The sequence below is a fragment of the Nerophis ophidion genome, linkage group LG07 (assembly GCF_033978795.1).
Source record: "Nerophis ophidion isolate RoL-2023_Sa linkage group LG07, RoL_Noph_v1.0, whole genome shotgun sequence".
Taxonomy (NCBI): Eukaryota; Metazoa; Chordata; class Actinopteri; order Syngnathiformes; family Syngnathidae; genus Nerophis; species Nerophis ophidion.
In genome coordinates this window covers 79,135,399-79,155,604 of record NC_084617.1, presented here as the reverse complement: position 1 = coordinate 79,155,604, position 20,206 = coordinate 79,135,399, and the positions used below count along the sequence as shown (strand labels likewise).

Below are 20,206 nucleotides of genomic sequence, written 5' to 3'. Positions count from 1 at the left end.
GTCCATAGCAGCACTCGCTGCTTGCAGTCGGGGGAAGTGTCCATAGCAGCACTCGCTGCTTGCAGTCGTGGGAAGTGTCCACAGCAGCACTCGCTGCTTGCAGTCGGGGGAAGTGTCCACAGCAGCACTCGCTGCTTGCAGTCGGGGGAAGTGTCCATAGCAGCACTCGCTGCTTGCAGTCGGGGGGAAGTGTCCATAGCAGCACTCGCTGCTTGCAGTCGGGGGAAGTGTCCCACAGCAGCACTCGCTGCTTGCAGTCGGGGGAAGTGTCCATAGCAGCACTCGCTGCTTGCAGTCGGGGGAAGTGTCCATAGCAGCACTCGCTGCTTGCAGTCGTGGGAAGTGTCCACAGCAGCACTCGCTGCTTGCAGTCGGGGGAAGTGTCCACAGCAGCACTCGCTGCTTGCAGTCGGGGGAAGTGTCCATAGCAGCACTCGCTGCTTGCAGTCGGGGGAAGTGTCCATAGCAGCACTCGCTGCTTGCAGTCGTGGGAAGTGTCCACAGCAGCACTCGCTGCTTGCAGTCGGGGGAAGTGTCCACAGCAGCACTCGCTGCTTGCAGTCGGGGGAAGTGTCCACAGCAGCACTCGCTGCTTGCAGTCGGGGGAAGTGTCCATAGCAGCACTCGCTGCTTGCAGTCGGGGGAAGTGTCCACAGCAGCACTCGCTGCTTGCAGTCGGGGAAGTGTCCATAGCAGCACTCGCTGCTTGCAGTCGGGGGAAGTGTCCACAGCAGCACTCGCTGCTTGCAGTCGGGGGAAGTGTCCATAGCAGCACTCGCTGCTTGCAGTCGGGGGAAGTGTCCATAGCAGCACTCGCTGCTTGCAGTCGGGGGAAGTGTCCACAGCAGCACTCGCTGCTTGCAGTCGGGGGAAGTGTCCACAGCAGCACTCGCTGCTTGCAGTCGGGGAAGTGTCCATAGCAGCACTCGCTGCTTGCAGTCGGGGGAAGTGTCCATAGCAGCACTCGCTGCTTGCAGTCGAGGGAAGTGTCCACTAGCAGCACTCGCTGCTTGCAGTCGGGGGAAGTGTCCATAGCAGCACTCGCTGCTTGCAGTCGGGGGAAGTGTCCATAGCAGCACTCGCTGCTTGCAGTCGTGGGAAGTGTCCACAGCAGCAACTCGCTGCTTGCAGTCGGGGGAAGTGTCCACAGCAGCACTCGCTGCTTGCAGTCGGGGGAAGTGTCCATAGCAGCACTCGCTGCTTGCAGTCGGGGGAAGTGTCCACAGCAGCACTCGCTGCTTGCAGTCGGGGGAAGTGTCCACAGCAGCACTCGCTGCTTGCAGTCGGGGGAAGTGTCCATAGCAGCACTCGCTGCTTGCAGTCGGGGGAAGTGTCCATCAGCAGCACTCGCTGCTTGCAGTCGGGGGAAGTGTCCACAGCAGCACTCGCTGCTTGCAGTCGGGGGAAGTGTCCACAGCAGCACTCGCTGCTTGCAGTCGGGGGAAGTGTCCATAGCAGCACTCGCTGCTTGCAGTCGGGGGAAGTGTCCACAGCAGCACTCGCTGCTTGCAGTCGGGGGAAGTGTCCATAGCAGCACTCGCTGCTTGCAGTCGGGGGAAGTGTCCACAGCAGCACTCGCTGCTTGCAGTCGGGGGAAGTGTCCATAGCAGCACTCGCTGCTTGCAGTCGGGGGAAGTGTCCAATAGCAGCACTCGCTGCTTGCAGTCGGGGGAAGTGTCCACAGCAGCACTCGCTGCTTGCAGTCGGGGGAAGTGTCCACAGCAGCACTCGCTGCTTGCAGTCGGGGGAAGTGTCCATAGCAGCACTCGCTGCTTGCAGTCGGGGGAAGTGTCCATAGCAGCACTCGCTGCTTGCAGTCGAGGGGAAGTGTCCACAGCAGCACTCGCTGCTTGCAGTCGGGGGAAGTGTCCATAGCAGCACTCGCTGCTTGCAGTCGGGGGAAGTGTCCATAGCAGCACTCGCTGCTTGCAGTCGTGGGAAGTGTCCACAGCAGCACTCGCTGCTTGCAGTCGGGGGAAGTGTCCACAGCAGCACTCGCTGCTTGCAGTCGGGGGAAGTGTCCATAGCAGCACTCGCTGCTTGCAGTCGGGGGAAGTGTCCATAGCAGCACTCGCTGCTTGCAGTCGGGGAAGTGTCCACAGCAGCACTCGCTGCTTGCAGTCGGGGGAAGTGTCCATAGCAGCACTCGCTGCTTGCAGTCGGGGGAAGTGTCCATAGCAGCACTCGCTGCTTGCAGTCGTGGGAAGTGTCCACAGCAGCACTCGCTGCTTGCAGTCGGGGGAAGTGTCCACAGCAGCACTCGCTGCTTGCAGTCGGGGGAAGTGTCCATAGCAGCACTCGCTGCTTGCAGTCGGGGGAAGTGTCCACAGCAGCACTCGCTGCTTGCAGTCGGGGGAAGTGTCCACAGCAGCACTCGCTGCTTGCAGTCGGGGGAAGTGTCCACAGCAGCACTCGCTGCTTGCAGTCGGGGAAGTGTCCATAGCAGCACTCGCTGCTTGCAGTCGGGGGAAGTGTCCATAGCAGCACTCGCTGCTTGCAGTCGGGGGAAGTGTCCATAGCAGCACTCGCTGCTTGCAGTCGGGGGAAGTGTCCACAGCAGCACTCGCTGCTTGCAGTCGGGGAAGTGTCCATAGCAGCACTCGCTGCTTGCAGTCGGGGGAAGTGTCCATAGCAGCACTCGCTGCTTGCAGTCGGGGGAAGTGTCCACAGCAGCACTCGCTGCTTGCAGTCGGGGGGAAGTGTCCACAGCAGCACTCGCTGCTTGCAGTCGGGGGAAGTGTCCATAGCAGCACTCGCTGCTTGCAGTCGGGGGAAGTGTCCATAGCAGCACTCGCTGCTTGCAGTCGAGGGAAGTGTCCATAGCAGCACTCGCTGCTTGCAGTCGGGGGAAGTGTCCATAGCAGCACTCGCTGCTTGCAGTCGGGGGAAGTGTCCATAGCAGCACTCGCTGCTTGCAGTCGTGGGAAGTGTCCACAGCAGCACTCGCTGCTTGCAGTCGGGGGAAGTGTCCACAGCAGCACTCGCTGCTTGCAGTCGGGGGAAGTGTCCATAGCAGCACTCGCTGCTTGCAGTCGGGGGAAGTGTCCACAGCAGCACTCGCTGCTTGCAGTCGGGGGAAGTGTCCACTAGCAGCACTCGCTGCTTGCAGTCGGGGGAAGTGTCCACAGCAGCACTCGCTGCTTGCAGTCGGGGGAAGTGTCCACAGCAGCACTCGCTGCTTGCAGTCGGGGGAAGTGTCCATAGCAGCACTCGCTGCTTGCAGTCGTGGGAAGTGTCCACAGCAGCACTCGCTGCTTGCAGTCGGGGGAAGTGTCCACAGCAGCACTCGCTGCTTGCAGTCGGGGGAAGTGTCCATAGCAGCACTCGCTGCTTGCAGTCGGGGGAAGTGTCCACAGCAGCACTCGCTGCTTGCAGTCGGGGGAAGTGTCCACAGCAGCACTCGCTGCTTGCAGTCGGGGGAAGTGTCCATAGCAGCACTCGCTGCTTGCAGTCGGGGGAAGTGTCCACAGCAGCACTCGCTGCTTGCAGTCGGGGGAAGTGTCCATAGCAGCACTCGCTGCTTGCAGTCGGGGAAGTGTCCATAGCAGCACTCGCTGCTTGCAGTCGGGGGAAGTGTCCACAGCAGCACTCGCTGCTTGCAGTCGGGGGAAGTGTCCACAGCAGCACTCGCTGCTTGCAGTCGGGGGAAGTGTCCATAGCAGCACTCGCTGCTTGCAGTCGGGGGAAGTGTCCACAGCAGCACTCGCTGCTTGCAGTCGGGGGAAGTGTCCACAGCAGCACTCGCTGCTTGCAGTCGGGGGAAGTGTCCACAGCAGCACTCGCTGCTTGCAGTCGGGGGAAGTGTCCACAGCAGCACTCGCTGCTTGCAGTCGGGGGAAGTGTCCATAGCAGCACTCGCTGCTTGCAGTCGTGGGAAGTGTCCACAGCAGCACTCGCTGCTTGCAGTCGGGGGAAGTGTCCACAGCAGCACTCGCTGCTTGCAGTCGGGGGAAGTGTCCATAGCAGCACTCGCTGCTTGCAGTCGGGGGAAGTGTCCACAGCAGCACTCGCTGCTTGCAGTCGGGGGAAGTGTCCACAGCAGCACTCGCTGCTTGCAGTCGGGGGAAGTGTCCATAGCAGCACTCGCTGCTTGCAGTCGGGGGAAGTGTCCACAGCAGCACTCGCTGCTTGCAGTCGGGGGAAGTGTCCATAGCAGCACTCGCTGCTTGCAGTCGGGGGAAGTGTCCATAGCAGCACTCGCTGCTTGCAGTCGGGGGAAGTGTCCACAGCAGCACTCGCTGCTTGCAGTCGGGGGAAGTGTCCACAGCAGCACTCGCTGCTTGCAGTCGGGGGAAGTGTCCATAGCAGCACTCGCTGCTTGCAGTCGGGGGAAGTGTCCATAGCAGCACTCGCTGCTTGCAGTCGAGGGAAGTGTCCATAGCAGCACTCGCTGCTTGCAGTCGGGGGAAGTGTCCATAGCAGCACTCGCTGCTTGCAGTCGGGGGAAGTGTCCATAGCAGCACTCGCTGCTTGCAGTCGGGGGAAGTGTCCATAGCAGCACTCGCTGCTTGCAGTCGGGGGAAGTGTCCACAGCAGCACTCGCTGCTTGCAGTCGGGGGAAGTGTCCACAGCAGCACTCGCTGCTTGCAGTCGGGGGAAGTGTCCATAGCAGCACTCGCTGCTTGCAGTCGGGGGAAGTGTCCACAGCAGCACTCGCTGCTTGCAGTCGGGGGAAGTGTCCATAGCAGCACTCGCTGCTTGCAGTCGGGGGAAGTGTCCACAGCAGCACTCGCTGCTTGCAGTCGGGGAAGTGTCCATAGCAGCACTCGCTGCTTGCAGTCGGGGGAAGTGTCAATAGCAGCACTCGCTGCTTGCAGTCGGGGGAAGTGTCCACAGCAGCACTCGCTGCTTGCAGTCGGGGAAGTGTCCACAGCAGCACTCGCTGCTTGCAGTCGGGGGAAGTGTCCATAGCAGCACTCGCTGCTTGCAGTCGGGGGAAGTGTCCATAGCAGCACTCGCTGCTTGCAGTCGAGGGAAGTGTCCATAGCAGCACTCGCTGCTTGCAGTCGGGGGAAGTGTCCATAGCAGCACTCGCTGCTTGCAGTCGGGGGAAGTGTCCATAGCAGCACTCGCTGCTTGCAGTCGTGGGAAGTGTCCACAGCAGCACTCGCTGCTTGCAGTCGGGGGAAGTGTCCACAGCAGCACTTGCTGCTTGCAGTCGGGGGAAGTGTCCATAGCAGCACTCGCTGCTTGCAGTCGGGGGAAGTGTCCACAGCAGCACTCGCTGCTTGCAGTCGGGGGAAGTGTCCACAGCAGCACTCGCTGCTTGCAGTCGGGGGAAGTGTCCACAGCAGCACTCGCTGCTTGCAGTCGGGGGAAGTGTCCACAGCAGCACTCGCTGCTTGCAGTCGGGGGAAGTGTCCACAGCAGCACTCGCTGCTTGCAGTCGGGGGAAGTGTCCACAGCAGCACTCGCTGCTTGCAGTCGGGGGAAGTGTCCATAGCAGCACTCGCTGCTTGCAGTCGGGGGAAGTGTCCACAGCAGCACTCGCTGCTTGCAGTCGGGGGAAGTGTCCATAGCAGCACTCGCTGCTTGCAGTCGGGGGAAGTGTCCACAGCAGCACTCGCTGCTTGCAGTCGGGGGAAGTGTCCATAGCAGCACTCGCTGCTTGCAGTCGGGGGAAGTGTCCATAGCAGCACTCGCTGCTTGCAGTCGGGGGAAGTGTCCACAGCAGCACTCGCTGCTTGCAGTCGGGGGAAGTGTCCACAGCAGCACTCGCTGCTTGCAGTCGGGGAAGTGTCCATAGCAGCACTCGCTGCTTGCAGTCGGGGGAAGTGTCCATAGCAGCACTCGCTGCTTGCAGTCGGGGAAGTGTCCATAGCAGCACCTCGCTGCTTGCAGTCGGGGGAAGTGTCCATAGCAGCACTCGCTGCTTGCAGTCGGGGAAGTGTCCATAGCAGCACTCGCTGCTTGCAGTCGTGGGAAGTGTCCACAGCAGCACTCGCTGCTTGCAGTCGGGGGAAGTGTCCACAGCAGCACTTCGCTGCTTGCAGTCGGGGGAAGTGTCCATAGCAGCACTCGCTGCTTGCAGTCGGGGGAAGTGTCCATAGCAGCACTCGCTGCTTGCAGTCGGGGGAAGTGTCCACAGCAGCACTCGCTGCTTGCAGTCGGGGGAAGTGTCCATAGCAGCACTCGCTGCTTGCAGTCGGGGGAAGTGTCCATAGCAGCACTCGCTGCTTGCAGTCGGGGAAGTGTCCACAGCAGCACTCGCTGCTTGCAGTCGGGGAAGTGTCCATAGCAGCACTCGCTGCTTGCAGTCGGGGGAAGTGTCCACAGCAGCACTCGCTGCTTGCAGTCGGGGAAGTGTCCACTAGCAGCACTCGCTGCTTGCAGTCGGGGGAAGTGTCCACAGCAGCACTCGCTGCTTGCAGTCGGGGGAAGTGTCCATAGCAGCACTCGCTGCTTGCAGTCGGGGGAAGTGTCCACAGCAGCACTCGCTGCTTGCAGTCGGGGGAAGTGTCCATAGCAGCACTCGCTGCTTGCAGTCGGGGGAAGTGTCCATAGCAGCACTCGCTGCTTGCAGTCGGGGGAAGTGTCCATCAGCAGCACTCGCTGCTTGCAGTCGGGGGAAGTGTCCACAGCAGCACTCGCTGCTTGCAGTCGGGGGAAGTGTCCATAGCAGCACTCGCTGCTTGCAGTCGGGGGAAGTGTCCATAGCAGCACTCGCTGCTTGCAGTCGGGGAAGTGTCCATAGCAGCACTCGCTGCTTGCAGTCGGGGGAAGTGTCCATAGCAGCACTCGCTGCTTGCAGTCGGGGGAAGTGTCCATAGCAGCACTCGCTGCTTGCAGTCGTGGGAAGTGTCCACAGCAGCACTCGCTGCTTGCAGTCGGGGGAAGTGTCCACAGCAGCACTCGCTGCTTGCAGTCGGGGGAAGTGTCCATAGCAGCACTCGCTGCTTGCAGTCGGGGGAAGTGTCCACAGCAGCACTCGCTGCTTGCAGTCGGGGGAAGTGTCCACAGCAGCACTCGCTGCTTGCAGTCGGGGGAAGTGTCCACAGCAGCACTCGCTGCTTGCAGTCGGGGGAAGTGTCCATAGCAGCACTCGCTGCTTGCAGTCGGGGGAAGTGTCCACAGCAGCACTCGCTGCTTGCAGTCGGGGGAAGTGTCCACAGCAGCACTCGCTGCTTGCAGTCGTGGGAAGTGTCCACAGCAGCACTCGCTGCTTGCAGTCGGGGGAAGTGTCCACAGCAGCACTCGCTGCTTGCAGTCGGGGGAAGTGTCCATAGCAGCACTCGCTGCTTGCAGTCGGGGGAAGTGTCCACAGCAGCACTCGCTGCTTGCAGTCGGGGGAAGTGTCCACAGCAGCACTCGCTGCTTGCAGTCGGGGGAAGTGTCCATAGCAGCACTCGCTGCTTGCAGTCGGGGGAAGTGTCCACAGCAGCACTCGCTGCTTGCAGTCGGGGGAAGTGTCCATAGCAGCACTCGCTGCTTGCAGTCGGGGGAAGTGTCCATAGCAGCACTCGCTGCTTGCAGTCGTGGGAAGTGTCCACAGCAGCACTCGCTGCTTGCAGTCGGGGGAAGTGTCCACAGCAGCACTTGCTGCTTGCAGTCGGGGGAAGTGTCCATAGCAGCACTCGCTGCTTGCAGTCGGGGGAAGTGTCCACAGCAGCACTCGCTGCTTGCAGTCGGGGGAAGTGTCCACAGCAGCACTCGCTGCTTGCAGTCGGGGGAAGTGTCCACAGCAGCACTCGCTGCTTGCAGTCGGGGAAGTGTCCACAGCAGCACTCGCTGCTTGCAGTCGGGGGAAGTGTCCATAGCAGCACTCGCTGCTTGCAGTCGTGGGAAGTGTCCACAGCAGCACTCGCTGCTTGCAGTCGGGGGAAGTGTCCACAGCAGCACTCGCTGCTTGCAGTCGGGGGAAGTGTCCATAGCAGCACTCGCTGCTTGCAGTCGGGGGAAGTGTCCACAGCAGCACTCGCTGCTTGCAGTCGGGGGAAGTGTCCACAGCAGCACTCGCTGCTTGCAGTCGGGGGAAGTGTCCATAGCAGCACTCGCTGCTTGCAGTCGGGGGAAGTGTCCACAGCAGCACTCGCTGCTTGCAGTCGGGGGAAGTGTCCATAGCAGCACTCGCTGCTTGCAGTCGGGGGAAGTGTCCATAGCAGCACTCGCTGCTTGCAGTCGGGGGAAGTGTCCACAGCAGCACTCGCTGCTTGCAGTCGGGGGAAGTGTCCACAGCAGCACTCGCTGCTTGCAGTCGGGGGAAGTGTCCATAGCAGCACTCGCTGCTTGCAGTCGGGGGAAGTGTCCATAGCAGCACTCGCTGCTTGCAGTCGAGGGAAGTGTCCATAGCAGCACTCGCTGCTTGCAGTCGGGGGAAGTGTCCATAGCAGCACTCGCTGCTTGCAGTCGGGGGAAGTGTCCATAGCAGCACTCGCTGCTTGCAGTCGGGGGAAGTGTCCATAGCAGCACTCGCTGCTTGCAGTCGGGGGAAGTGTCCACAGCAGCACTCGCTGCTTGCAGTCGGGGGAAGTGTCCACAGCAGCACTCGCTGCTTGCAGTCGGGGGAAGTGTCCACAGCAGCACTCGCTGCTTGCAGTCGGGGGAAGTGTCCACAGCAGCACTCGCTGCTTGCAGTCGGGGGAAGTGTCCACAGCAGCACTCGCTGCTTGCAGTCGGGGGAAGTGTCCACAGCAGCACTCGCTGCTTGCAGTCGGGGGAAGTGTCCATAGCAGCACTCGCTGCTTGCAGTCGGGGGAAGTGTCCATAGCAGCACTCGCTGCTTGCAGTCGGGGGAAGTGTCCATAGCAGCACTCGCTGCTTGCAGTCGTGGGAAGTGTCCATAGCAGCACTCGCTGCTTGCAGTCGGGGGAAGTGTCCATAGCAGCACTCGCTGCTTGCAGTCGGGGGAAGTGTCCACAGCAGCAACTCGCTGCTTGCAGTCGGGGGAAGTGTCCACAGCAGCACTCGCTGCTTGCAGTCGGGGGAAGTGTCCACAGCAGCACTCGCTGCTTGCAGTCGGGGGAAGTGTCCACAGCAGCACTCGCTGCTTGCAGTCGGGGGAAGTGTCCACAGCAGCACTCGCTGCTTGCAGTCGGGGGAAGTGTCCACAGCAGCACTCGCTGCTTGCAGTCGGGGGAAGTGTCCATAGCAGCACTCGCTGCTTGCAGTCGGGGGAAGTGTCCATAGCAGCACTCGCTGCTTGCAGTCGGGGAAGTGTCCATAGCAGCACTCGCTGCTTGCAGTCGTGGGAAGTGTCCATAGCAGCACTCGCTGCTTGCAGTCGGGGGAAGTGTCCATAGCAGCACTCGCTGCTTGCAGTCGGGGGAAGTGTCCACAGCAGCACTCGCTGCTTGCAGTCGGGGGAAGTGTCCATAGCAGCACTCGCTGCTTGCAGTCGGGGGAAGTGTCCACAGCAGCACTCGCTGCTTGCAGTCGGGGGAAGTGTCCACAGCAGCACTCGCTGCTTGCAGTCGGGGGAAGTGTCCACAGCAGCACTCGCTGCTTGCAGTCGGGGGAAGTGTCCATAGCAGCACTCGCTGCTTGCAGTCGGGGGAAGTGTCCACAGCAGCACTCGCTGCTTGTTCAAGCCAGCCATTAGTGCTTTCTCGTCAGAGTTAAGTCTTCTAATTAGATCTGTTGTTAATTGCTTTTGTTTCTAGAGGGGGTCTAATTAACTCTCTAAAAATAGCAAAGTTGCTAAGTCAGCAACATTGATCCTTCTTGCTGTCTTCTTATTCTCTGGCGTATAACGAGGTAGAGGTGGGAAAAATGATCCATTATTTGACGTTTCCTGATTGAAACATGGACGATTCTGAGTCTTTGGACAGATGTCTAAATATTGATTGTTAAATTAAGTCAAGTTGTCACATCCTGCTTCAAACATTGCTGCTTTGCCACAATGCAGATTTTTTTAAAATCTAATTCTACAATTTATCAGGAAGTTTCAAGAAAAAAATGGCCAAAATCAACAAAAAGTATCAAACCTACATTAGTGTTGGCCTCTAAAGGAGACCAAATCAATCAGTTCAGTATCGCAGTCACTGATTGGCTGGGCCTCAGGAAGCCTTACTATATTAATTATAGGGTGTTGTTGAATGTCTAGAGACACAAACCATGTACAAATCTACTTGATGTGTATGTTGAACTTCTAAGCTCCTACCAACAGAGAGCATCAGTTGTGGCTTGCTTTGTTTACCAGGATGATACTCGAGCCTCAGTGTCAAGATGTGGAAACATATCCAGTGGAGCCAGCAGCTAAATTGAAAGTGTGCATGTGAAAAATGCTTCCAAATATTTGTCCTCCGTAGGCATTTTTCACTGACACCTACATCCACGAGCACCCGGAAGACGGCGAACGTATTGATTCCCTTAAACACCTCATCGCCCTGCAGGTAGATCTGCGCACTCCACTTTTCTTGGCAAAAGCACAACATATTGCGTAACTCTTGAAGTGTCTGTCTTCCCTTTCAGATCCCTCTCTTGGCAGATGGTATCCGCATCCACGGGGAGAAGACGACAGAGCAGCTGAAGCCCTTACACAACCGTCTGGTTACTTGTTTCCAGGACCTTCGGGAGAAAGTGGAGAAGCATTACGGCGTCATAACCTTGGTGCGTTGCCAGGTGCAAACTCAATTTCAAGGAAGAAAGTGCCAACTTAAGCCTTTGGCCTCCTGCACTTCCTCCCGCATTCAAAGCAGAGTGTAGATTATATTAGTCCAGGCTAATAAATTCTTGCTGCTCCTTTGTGGCTGGCGTCTGTCATTGTGTCCCCCCCCCCCCCCCCCCCCCCCCCCCCCCGCATGGATTCTCTAATGATGCTTAATCCTATTTGTGTGTCCCAGCCCTGCTCTCTCACTGAGAGGAAGAAGAGTCGCGTGGGCTCTGTGGTGATGCCCTACATCCTGTCCTCCACACTGCGTCGCATGTCCACGGTCTCAACCCTCTCCAACGCCTCCAGTGGCTCTGCGTCATCCGACGGACATTCCTACATCTCCTCCCAAGAGTCAGTCCCTGCACCCCCGCACCGCTCCTTTTGTCCCCCAATGTCCAAGTTTCTTGTAGTTTGGTTTGTGCTCCTTTGACCCGACTCTCCCATCTGCACTCAGCTGTTCTTTAGGCACTTGAAGTCATGCACCTTCCTCTTCTTTGTTTACGTTAGGCAAAAGTGCTTAGAGGGGACCCATTATGCAAAAGCTACTTTTCTCCCAAATTTGTACCTGTTTTTGTGTATTTGGGATCTGAAAAAACAAAAACTTGAGAGGTATTTCAGAGTTATTTATAAAACAATCCTGCCTTTCTTTATACTTACTTCAGACGTGCCGTTACAATATTTGTTCCATTGGTAACGTCAGCGGATATCTCCATAGATGGTGGAGATTTACCCAAAGAGCTTGGTACTAGTCCGCCATTGTAGTCGATAAGCTCCATCTTGTTTTCTATCCTCTTGTTGTGGGGCAGACTGGCTCGTACATGCAAGCTTCCCTGTTACCATTTCAGTATCAGGCAGTTGACTCCATACAGAAGCGTAAAAAACTACAACATGGATCCTGAAGAGATGGTCAGAAAGCAGCTTGTAGACAGTCTGTAAAACTTCATCCATGCAGGATTTAGAGCAAAGAACCAGCGTTCCATGTTAAGTAGACAACAAGGACGTCTTTCAAATGCAGAAAAAAAAACATGATATTGCCTTTTAAGTCGTGGAAAGCGAACCAATTAGGCGGACTTTGCCATGGCGCCTTTTTTTTTGATCGTGGCAAAGTCATGAAGCTTGGAGTTCTACTAACACTTGTGAATGCCATTGCCAGTCGTGAAAAAGACATCTTTGAATGTGAACAGGTGTTATAATGTACGCAGTGCTTGTCACATGCACGTGTGTCACCTTGCTGATGTAGTGTGTGTGTGCACGACTAAATGTGTGTGCTTTGGCACGCTAATATTACCTGGCTAATCTATTGAATCCATTACTAACTGCTACATGATGTACGTATTTTTTTCCACTAAATAGTCATGGTTTAATGATCACGGTCCAGAGACATTCAACGTCTGTTAGTACCAGGATGTTCAAAAATGACATGAAATGCTCACTCATTCACAAACAAGGACGGGGCAAGGGTCACCACTTTGTCAACAAATGCCTGAGAAAATTGTTTAACAACAACATTTCTCAAGCAGCTATTGCAAGGAATTTAGGGATTTCACCATCTACACTCTGTAAAATCATCCAAAGGTTGACAGAATGTGGAGAAATCACTGCACGTAAGCAGCAGGGCTGAACACCAACATTGGATGCTCGTGACCTTTGATCCCTCAGGCGGTACTGCATCAAAAAGCCACGTCAGTGTGTAAGGGATATCACCACATGGGCTCGGGAACACTTTAGAAAACCACTGACAGTAACTACAGTTGGTCGCTACATCTGTACGGGCAAGTTAAAACTCTACTATGCAAAGCCAAAGCCATTGATCAACAACACCCGGTAACGCCAACAGCTTAACTGGGCCCGAGCTCATCTAAGATGGACTGATGCAAAGTGGAAAAGTGTTCTGTGGCCTGACGAGTCCACATTTCAAATTGTTTTTGGAAACTGGACCAAAGAGGAAAAGAACCATCCGGATTGTTGTAGGGTGAAAGTGTGGTAGTCAGCATGTGTGATGGTATGGGGGTGTATTAGTGATTGTTGTAGGGTGAAAGTGTTGTAGTCAGCATGTGTGATGGTATGGGGGTGTATTAGTGATTGTTGTAGGGTGAAAGTGTTGTAGTCAGCATGTGTGATGGTATGGGGGTGTATTAGTGATTGTTGTAGGGTGAAAGTGTTGTAGTCAGCATGTGTGATGGTATGGGGGTGTATTAGTGATTGTTGTAGGGTGAAAGTGTGGTAGTCAGCATGTGTGATGGTATGGGGGTGTATTAGTGATTGTTGTAGGGTGAAAGTGTTGTAGTCAGCATGTGTGATGGTATGGGGGTGTATTAGTGATTGTTGTAGGGTGAAAGTGTTGTAGTCAGCATGTGTGATGGTATGGGGGTGTATTAGTGATTGTTGTAGGGTGAAAGTGTTGTAGTCAGCATGTGTGATGGTATGGGGGTGTATTAGTGATTGTTGTAGGGTGAAAGTGTGGTAGTCAGCATGTGTGATGGTATGGGGGTGTATTAGTGATTGTTGTAGGGTGAAAGTGTGGTAGTCAGCATGTGTGATGGTATGGGGGTGTATTAGTGATTGTTGTAGGGTGAAAGTGTTGTGGTCAGCATGTGTGATGGTATGGGGGTGTATTAGTGATTGTTGTAGGGTGAAAGTGTTGTAGTCAGCATGTGTGATGGTATGGGGGTGTATTAGTGATTGTTGTAGGGTGAAAGTGTGGTAGTCAGCATGTGTGATGGTATGGGGGTGTATTAGTGATTGTTGTAGGGTGAAAGTGTGGTAGTCAGCATGTGTGATGGTATGGGGGTGTATTAGTGGTTGTTGTAGGGTGAAAGTGTGGTAGTCAGCATGTGTGATGGTATGGGGGTGTATTAGTGATTGTTGTAGGGTGAAAGTGTGGTAGTCAGCATGTGTGATGGTATGGGGGTGTATTAGTGATTGTTGTAGGGTGAAAGTGTTGTAGTCAGCATGTGTGATGGTATGGGGGTGTATTAGTGATTGTTGTAGGGTGAAAGTGTTCTAGGCAGCATGTGTGATGGTATGGGGGTGTATTAGTGATTGTTGTAGGGTGAAAGTGTGGTAGTCAGCATGTGTGATGGTATGGGGGTGTATTAGTGATTGTTGTAGGGTGAAAGTGTGGTAGTCAGCATGTGTGATGGTATGGGGGTGTATTAGTGATTGTTGTAGGGTGAAAGTGTTGTAGTCAGCATGTGTGATGGTATGGGGGTGTATTAGTGATTGTTGTAGGGTGAAAGTGTGGTAGTCAGCATGTGTGATGGTATGGGGGTGTATTAGTGATTGTTGTAGGGTGAAAGTGTGGTAGTCAGCATGTGTGATGGTATGGGGGTGTATTAGTGATTGTTGTAGGGTGAAAGTGTGGTAGTCAGCATGTGTGATGGTATGGGGGTGTATTAGTGATTGTTGTAGGGTGAAAGTGTGGTAGTCAGCATGTGTGATGGTATGGGGGTGTATTAGTGATTGTTGTAGGGTGAAAGTGTGGTAGTCAGCATGTGTGATGGTATGGGGGTGTATTAGTGATTGTTGTAGGGTGAAAGTGTGGTAGTCAGCATGTGTGATGGTATGGGGGTGTATTAGTGATTGTTGTAGGGTGAAAGTGTGGTAGTCAGCATGTGTGATGGTATGGGGGTGTATTAGTGGTTTTTGTAGGGTGAAAGTGTGGTAGTCAGCATGTGTGATGGTATGGGGGTGTATTAGTGATTGTTGTAGGGTGAAAGTGTTCTAGGCAGCATGTGTGATGGTATGGGGGTGTATTAGTGATTGTTGTAGGGTGAAAGTGTGGTAGTCAGCATGTGTGATGGTATGGGGGTGTATTAGTGATTGTTGTAGGGTGAAAGTGTGGTAGTCAGCATGTGTGATGGTATGGGGGTGTATTAGTGATTGTTGTAGGGTGAAAGTGTGGTAGTCAGCATGTGTGATGGTATGGGGGTGTATTAGTGATTGTTGTAGGGTGAAAGTGTGGTAGTCAGCATGTGTGATGGTATGGGGGTGTATTAGTGATTGTTGTAGGGTGAAAGTGTGGTAGTCAGCATGTGTGATGGTATGGGGGGTGTATTAGTGATTGTTGTAGGGTGAAAGTGTTGTAGTCAGCATGTGTGATGGTATGGGGGTGTATTAGTGATTGTTGTAGGGTGAAAGTGTGGTAGTCAGCATGTGTGATGGTATGGGGGTGTATTAGTGATTGTTGTAGGGTGAAAGTGTGGTAGTCAGCATGTGTGATGGTATGGGGGTGTATTAGTGATTGTTGTAGGGTGAAAGTGTGGTAGTCAGCATGTGTGATGGTATGGGGGTGTATTAGTGATTGTTGTAGGGTGAAAGTGTGGTAGTCAGCATGTGTGATGGTATGGGGGTGTATTAGTGATTGTTGTAGGGTGAAAGTGTGGTAGTCAGCATGTGTGATGGTATGGGGGTGTATTAGTGATTGTTGTAGGGTGAAAGTGTGGTAGTCAGCATGTGTGATGGTATGGGGGTGTATTAGTGATTGTTGTAGGGTGAAAGTGTTGTGGTCAGCATGTGTGATGGTATGGGGGTGTATTAGTGATTGTTGTAGGGTGAAAGTGTTGTAGTCAGCATGTGTGATGGTATGGGGGTGTATTAGTGATTGTTGTAGGGTGAAAGTGTGGTAGTCAGCATGTGTGATGGTATGGGGGTGTATTAGTGATTGTTGTAGGGTGAAAGTGTGGTAGTCAGCATGTGTGATGGTATGGGGGTGTATTAGTGGTTTTTGTAGGGTGAAAGTGTGGTAGTCAGCATGTGTGATGGTATGGGGGTGTATTAGTGATTGTTGTAGGGTGAAAGTGTTCTAGGCAGCATGTGTGATGGTATGGGGGTGTATTAGTGATTGTTGTAGGGTGAAAGTGTGGTAGTCAGCATGTGTGATGGTATGGGGGTGTATTAGTGATTGTTGTAGGGTGAAAGTGTGGTAGTCAGCATGTGTGATGGTATGGGGGTGTATTAGTGATTGTTGTAGGGTGAAAGTGTGGTAGTCAGCATGTGTGATGGTATGGGGGTGTATTAGTGATTGTTGTAGGGTGAAAGTGTGGTAGTCAGCATGTGTGATGGTATGGGGGTGTATTAGTGATTGTTGTAGGGTGAAAGTGTGGTAGTCAGCATGTGTGATGGTATGGGGGTGTATTAGTGCCCAAGGCATGGCTAACTTACACATCTGTGAAGGCACCATTAATGCTGAAAGGTACATACAGCTTTTGGAGCAACATATGTTGCCATCCAAGCGCCGTTATCATGGACGCCCCTGCTTATTGCAGCAAGACGATGCTAAGCCACGTGTTATAACAGCTTGGCTTCATAGTAAAAGAGTGTGGGCACTAGACTGGCCTGCCTGTAGTCCAGACCTGTCTCCCATTGAAAATGTGTGGTGTAATATGAAGGCTAAGATATGAGAAGGCCATCTAACACACTGATAAAAATGCCTTTTTTAACATGTGTTGCTGTCATTACATTCTAAGTTCATCATTATTTGCCCCCAAAAAATGAAGTTTGTCAGTGTGAAGATGAAATATCTTGTCTTTGCAGTCTATTCAATTGAATATAAGTTGAAAAGGATTTGTTGTATTCTCTTTTTATTGAGCATTGACAGAAGGTGACAACTTGACTGCTCTTGTAGAAATGGCAGCAGTGTGTGATGCATGTGCATCTACGAGCCCTTCTCGAGCTCTTTGGGTACATCTCTAGCATGCATGGAAATATCTGCTGACGTTATGTGTTGGAAAGGAAAGGCAAGATTATTTTAGAAATATCTGAGCTATGTCTCCAGTTTGAATTCATCTTTTTCAACACACAAAGCATGTACCAACAGGTAAGAAAAGTTGGTTTTGTGTAACAAGTCCCTTTTAAGAAGAGGGAGAGCATGGGGTGCAGCTGCAGGAGTGAGAATAGACTTATGTTGTCTGGACATACACTTCAATGTATCCTTCATCCTCATCTCTTTCTCTGTCCCTGTCATTCACAAGCAGTTCTTTGTTGTCCCGGCCCAGCGATCGCAGGACCTCGGTTCTGTCCCGCTCAGAGGAGGACAACAGGATTGGCAGAAAGAACAGGAAAGAGTGGAGCGTGAGCAAGTCTCAGGTCCTGCTGGAGAGACCGTCGGATGGAGATGAGGTGAGCATGATCCGACTTGTTAAATATTCATGAACCATATTAGCTTTTTTTTATCCAGCCGTGAATTGGGACTAGCTCCATTTGCCTTTTTCACCCTTTGTTTCACGCCTTGATTTCAGCCCCCTGCTGAGAAGCAGCAAAGACCCAAGAGTTTACAACTAGGAGACCGACGGCTGACGCTGTCCTTGTTCCAGGGTGTGTCCTCCCAGCTCAGCCTGTCCAACCCCCTCAGCCCGCTACCTGCGTCCCCTCACACTCCACGCAGCTCAAGTATGGAACACAGAAGAGCACTCTGCCAGACACAAGACTGCATGTCTTCTTGCGCCCGCACTCTTATATCAGCAGACGTGTGGAAGCACATTCTGCTGTAAAGCTGCAATTAGAGCTCACACCTTCACAGGTGCACGCCGTCTGGAAGGATTTGATTTCTTCTCTTATGTGGTAGGTTTCTCATCACTTCTCAGTGACAACGATGCCAACGCCATCGACACCCCAGGGACACCTCCACCTATGCCGCCGAAGAAGCACCCGCATGAAATTGACAACGCCGGCTTCCCTTCAGAGGTGCATCTGCTCAGATAAAATGCCATCCCCCCCGCTAATGCATATTTAATGGCATATAAACACTAAAATATTCAGAAATATAACAGCAGTTTCTCCTTCTCCCTGCAGTTCACTCCTCCGCTGCCAATGAAAGTTGATAGCAAGCCGCCGCCGCCGCCTCCAAAAACACGGAAGTCCATGTTCCCCTCGTATGAGCACAGCCCCCAGTAGACCCTCAACTTTCTTCCCTGGACAACTTTATTTGTCAGACGCCGCAGGTAACAAGAGATGCAGGATCATCCCAGTCACGGATTTACATTTTGCTTTGCTAGGCCGAAACCTTTTTATATTCCTCAAGGCAAGATTTTATGGCGACAATTTTCATAGCATCAAAAAAAGAAGCTTGACGCTGCTTAACAGCATTCCATATTTGATACTGATGAAGCTCAAATGTGTTCAATGAAAAGCAGGGACTACTTTGGACATCTTAGCTGTGGTGTCCAATGGCGATCTAATCCTTTTATATTTCACAGACACTGGATGGCATTTCTGAATGTGATGCACATGTTGTATTGTTCTTTGTGTTTGATGTAAATACTGTAACTGCCTGCCCTCCAAATAGCATCATGTTGATGTGCATTGGAGGGAAGCTCGTGCTCAAAGGAATAGATTGACATTTGTATCAAAAATTCAACCACAGACAAAGTGCAACTCGAGAGGAAATACTCAATGTAATATTTCTTTACGTCTGATCTTTGAAACTCAACTAAATGAAATCCTTTATTAGGCGGTATCAGTTACTCCAACATTAACTTACTGTTTTGTACAGTTTGACATAGAAATGGCATTTTATCAATGCCTTGTGGGGTACGGGACAAAACATGTGTGTCTTTCCAGTTAAGGACTGGTTTACTAAAGGTTTGCTCGTACTAAATCAGGTGCAAATTAAATAGCACGCCCAAAGCGGATCCACTAAACGTTTGCAAAGTGGATTGTGTGTCTGTTTACATTAATATTCAAAATATATGCTGATCATGAAAATACTGGGAGGGGAAATGATATATCGTGCAATGTGATTTATCAACATTCATCACTTTTGGGGGCACTATTTTGCATTTTCTTTCAAAAGGACGTGAGTTCCACTCAGGGCAGTGCAAGCACAGACAATCCTGTGTCCCACCTCTACATTTCAACAATGTCAGCAACATTCTTTCATGATTTCATAGCTGTTAGATGACTTAAGGGGCTGATAAAACTCATTCAATTGATGCGTTTTGGTGTCATTTCATATTTTTGGAATAACGTTTTGTTATTTAGTGCCAATGCAGATGCACTGGAGGACTCATTTTAAAATGCCCATCAAATGTGGTAGATGTCTCCTGCTTGTTTAAAAACATGGTCGGGAGGGTCATGATGTGATGAATGTGCAGTAATGAGTGTCTCCATGGTGATGCACAGCACACACAGAATCCTCATTTAAAACGGGCGCCACCTTTCAATTGCAGACGCAGTCTTAGTAGAAGAAACACAACACGCCCTCCAATCCTACATGCTGTTTTAGAGATTACACATGCTGTTCAGCCCGGGATTGAACACAGAACCTTCGTGTTGTGAGGCACATGCACTAACCCCTGAGCCACCGTGCTGCGTGTTGTATCTGGATCTTAATAACTCAGGCCCGCGGTGTCATATTCCTCATTTTAAACGGGTGGGGCCAGAGGGCAACATTTGGCCCATGGACTCAGTTGTGTCCACGGAAGATTTGGCTTCCCAAATGTGATAATTATTCACATGGACTCAGTTGTGTCCACGGAAGAAGGCTGGCTTCACAAATGTGATAATTATTCACATGGACTCAGTTGTGTCCACGGAAGAAGGCTGGCTTCCCAAATGTGATAATTATTCACATGGAGTCAGTTGTGTCCACGGAAGAAGGCTGACTTCACAAATGTGATAATTATTCACATGGACTCAGTTGTGTCAAATTAAGGGCCTCATGCAGTAAGTTGAATGATGTTTCTTACTAGCTACTTTTTTTATATTCTTCTGCCTTGGATGCTTTGTATATTTAAATATTATGTAACTACAATTATTTGATTGAGTTTGTAGCCAAGTTTTTTTCCACAATGATGGTTTAATGATGGCGACCCCGGGACCCCTGACCAATCACAACAAAGTAAGCACAGTCAGGCAAGAGTGGAAGAATGCAGAGTTTTTATTCAACTTACTAAAGTGCCGTGGCGGGGTTTAATAAGAAGGTAAAAGACCCCTGAATAGAAGTCCTTTCTTCTTTTCTTCCCTTTCATGCAGATGTCTTGCAAATCCAATCCAACTTGCTGTGAATATGCCAATCTTGCCACATAACTGATTAACTGTGGATATAAATATCAAACTATTCCTTTGAAGAAACCTAAACACTGTACGCTACAAACATTGATGCATTTTATATTTCCTGTTTTTAATTATTATCATTATTAACTTCATTCCCAAAAAGATAAATTATTGCTGATCCTTGAATTTCAATATTTTTGTTTTGCACATGAGCAGATGTTTTTTAATTAGTATGCAGTGTTTTGCATGTAGTGTGTGTTGCCACAACAGTGCGGTGTGACCTCGGCACGCAGCCTCTATTAAGTTGTCAGTATTTTTGTTGTATTTGTAGTTTTGAAATAGTTTTACAAGGGATTGACATTTTCTGCTGTGCACACGGATCAATAAATGTTTGAACAAGCTTTTCTTCTGCCTGTTTTCACAACTGAGCTCGTTGCAACCTTTTTGATTAGGTTGCTGAGGATGTTACCATGACAACCAGATACCTCTCCATGTTGACCTATTCAAAGGCGAGCACTAAAACATTTGACTAAAGCCGGTGGTTTATATCTGGCAGATGCAATTAGTGCAGGTGATGCTTGCAAACAGCTTGGAGTTCATGGAATGTTTTAGGTGTTCCTT

General features: G+C 52.0%; 1 protein-coding gene across 5 annotated transcripts in view; it reads left to right on the top strand.

The window, feature by feature from the left end:
- Positions 1–19,986, top strand: part of dock5 (dedicator of cytokinesis 5) — a 94,465-nt gene extending 74,479 nt beyond the window's left edge. For 2 of the 5 annotated variants that reach the window (XM_061907241.1, XM_061907245.1), the window contains 7 exons: positions 10,248–10,331; positions 10,411–10,548; positions 10,782–10,942; positions 16,564–16,711; positions 16,831–16,981; positions 17,157–17,275; positions 17,384–19,986. In XM_061907241.1, coding sequence (XP_061763225.1) covers positions 10,248–10,331; positions 10,411–10,548; positions 10,782–10,942; positions 16,564–16,711; positions 16,831–16,981; positions 17,157–17,275; positions 17,384–17,485 — 903 coding nt within the window. In that variant the 3' untranslated portion in view covers positions 17,486–19,986. The remainder of the gene's footprint in view (positions 1–10,247; positions 10,332–10,410; positions 10,549–10,781; positions 10,943–16,563; positions 16,712–16,830; positions 16,982–17,156; positions 17,276–17,383) is intronic. The other 3 variants (XM_061907243.1, XM_061907242.1, XM_061907244.1) reach the window with 3 other exon arrangements.
- Positions 19,987–20,206: the final 220 nt, after the last annotated feature.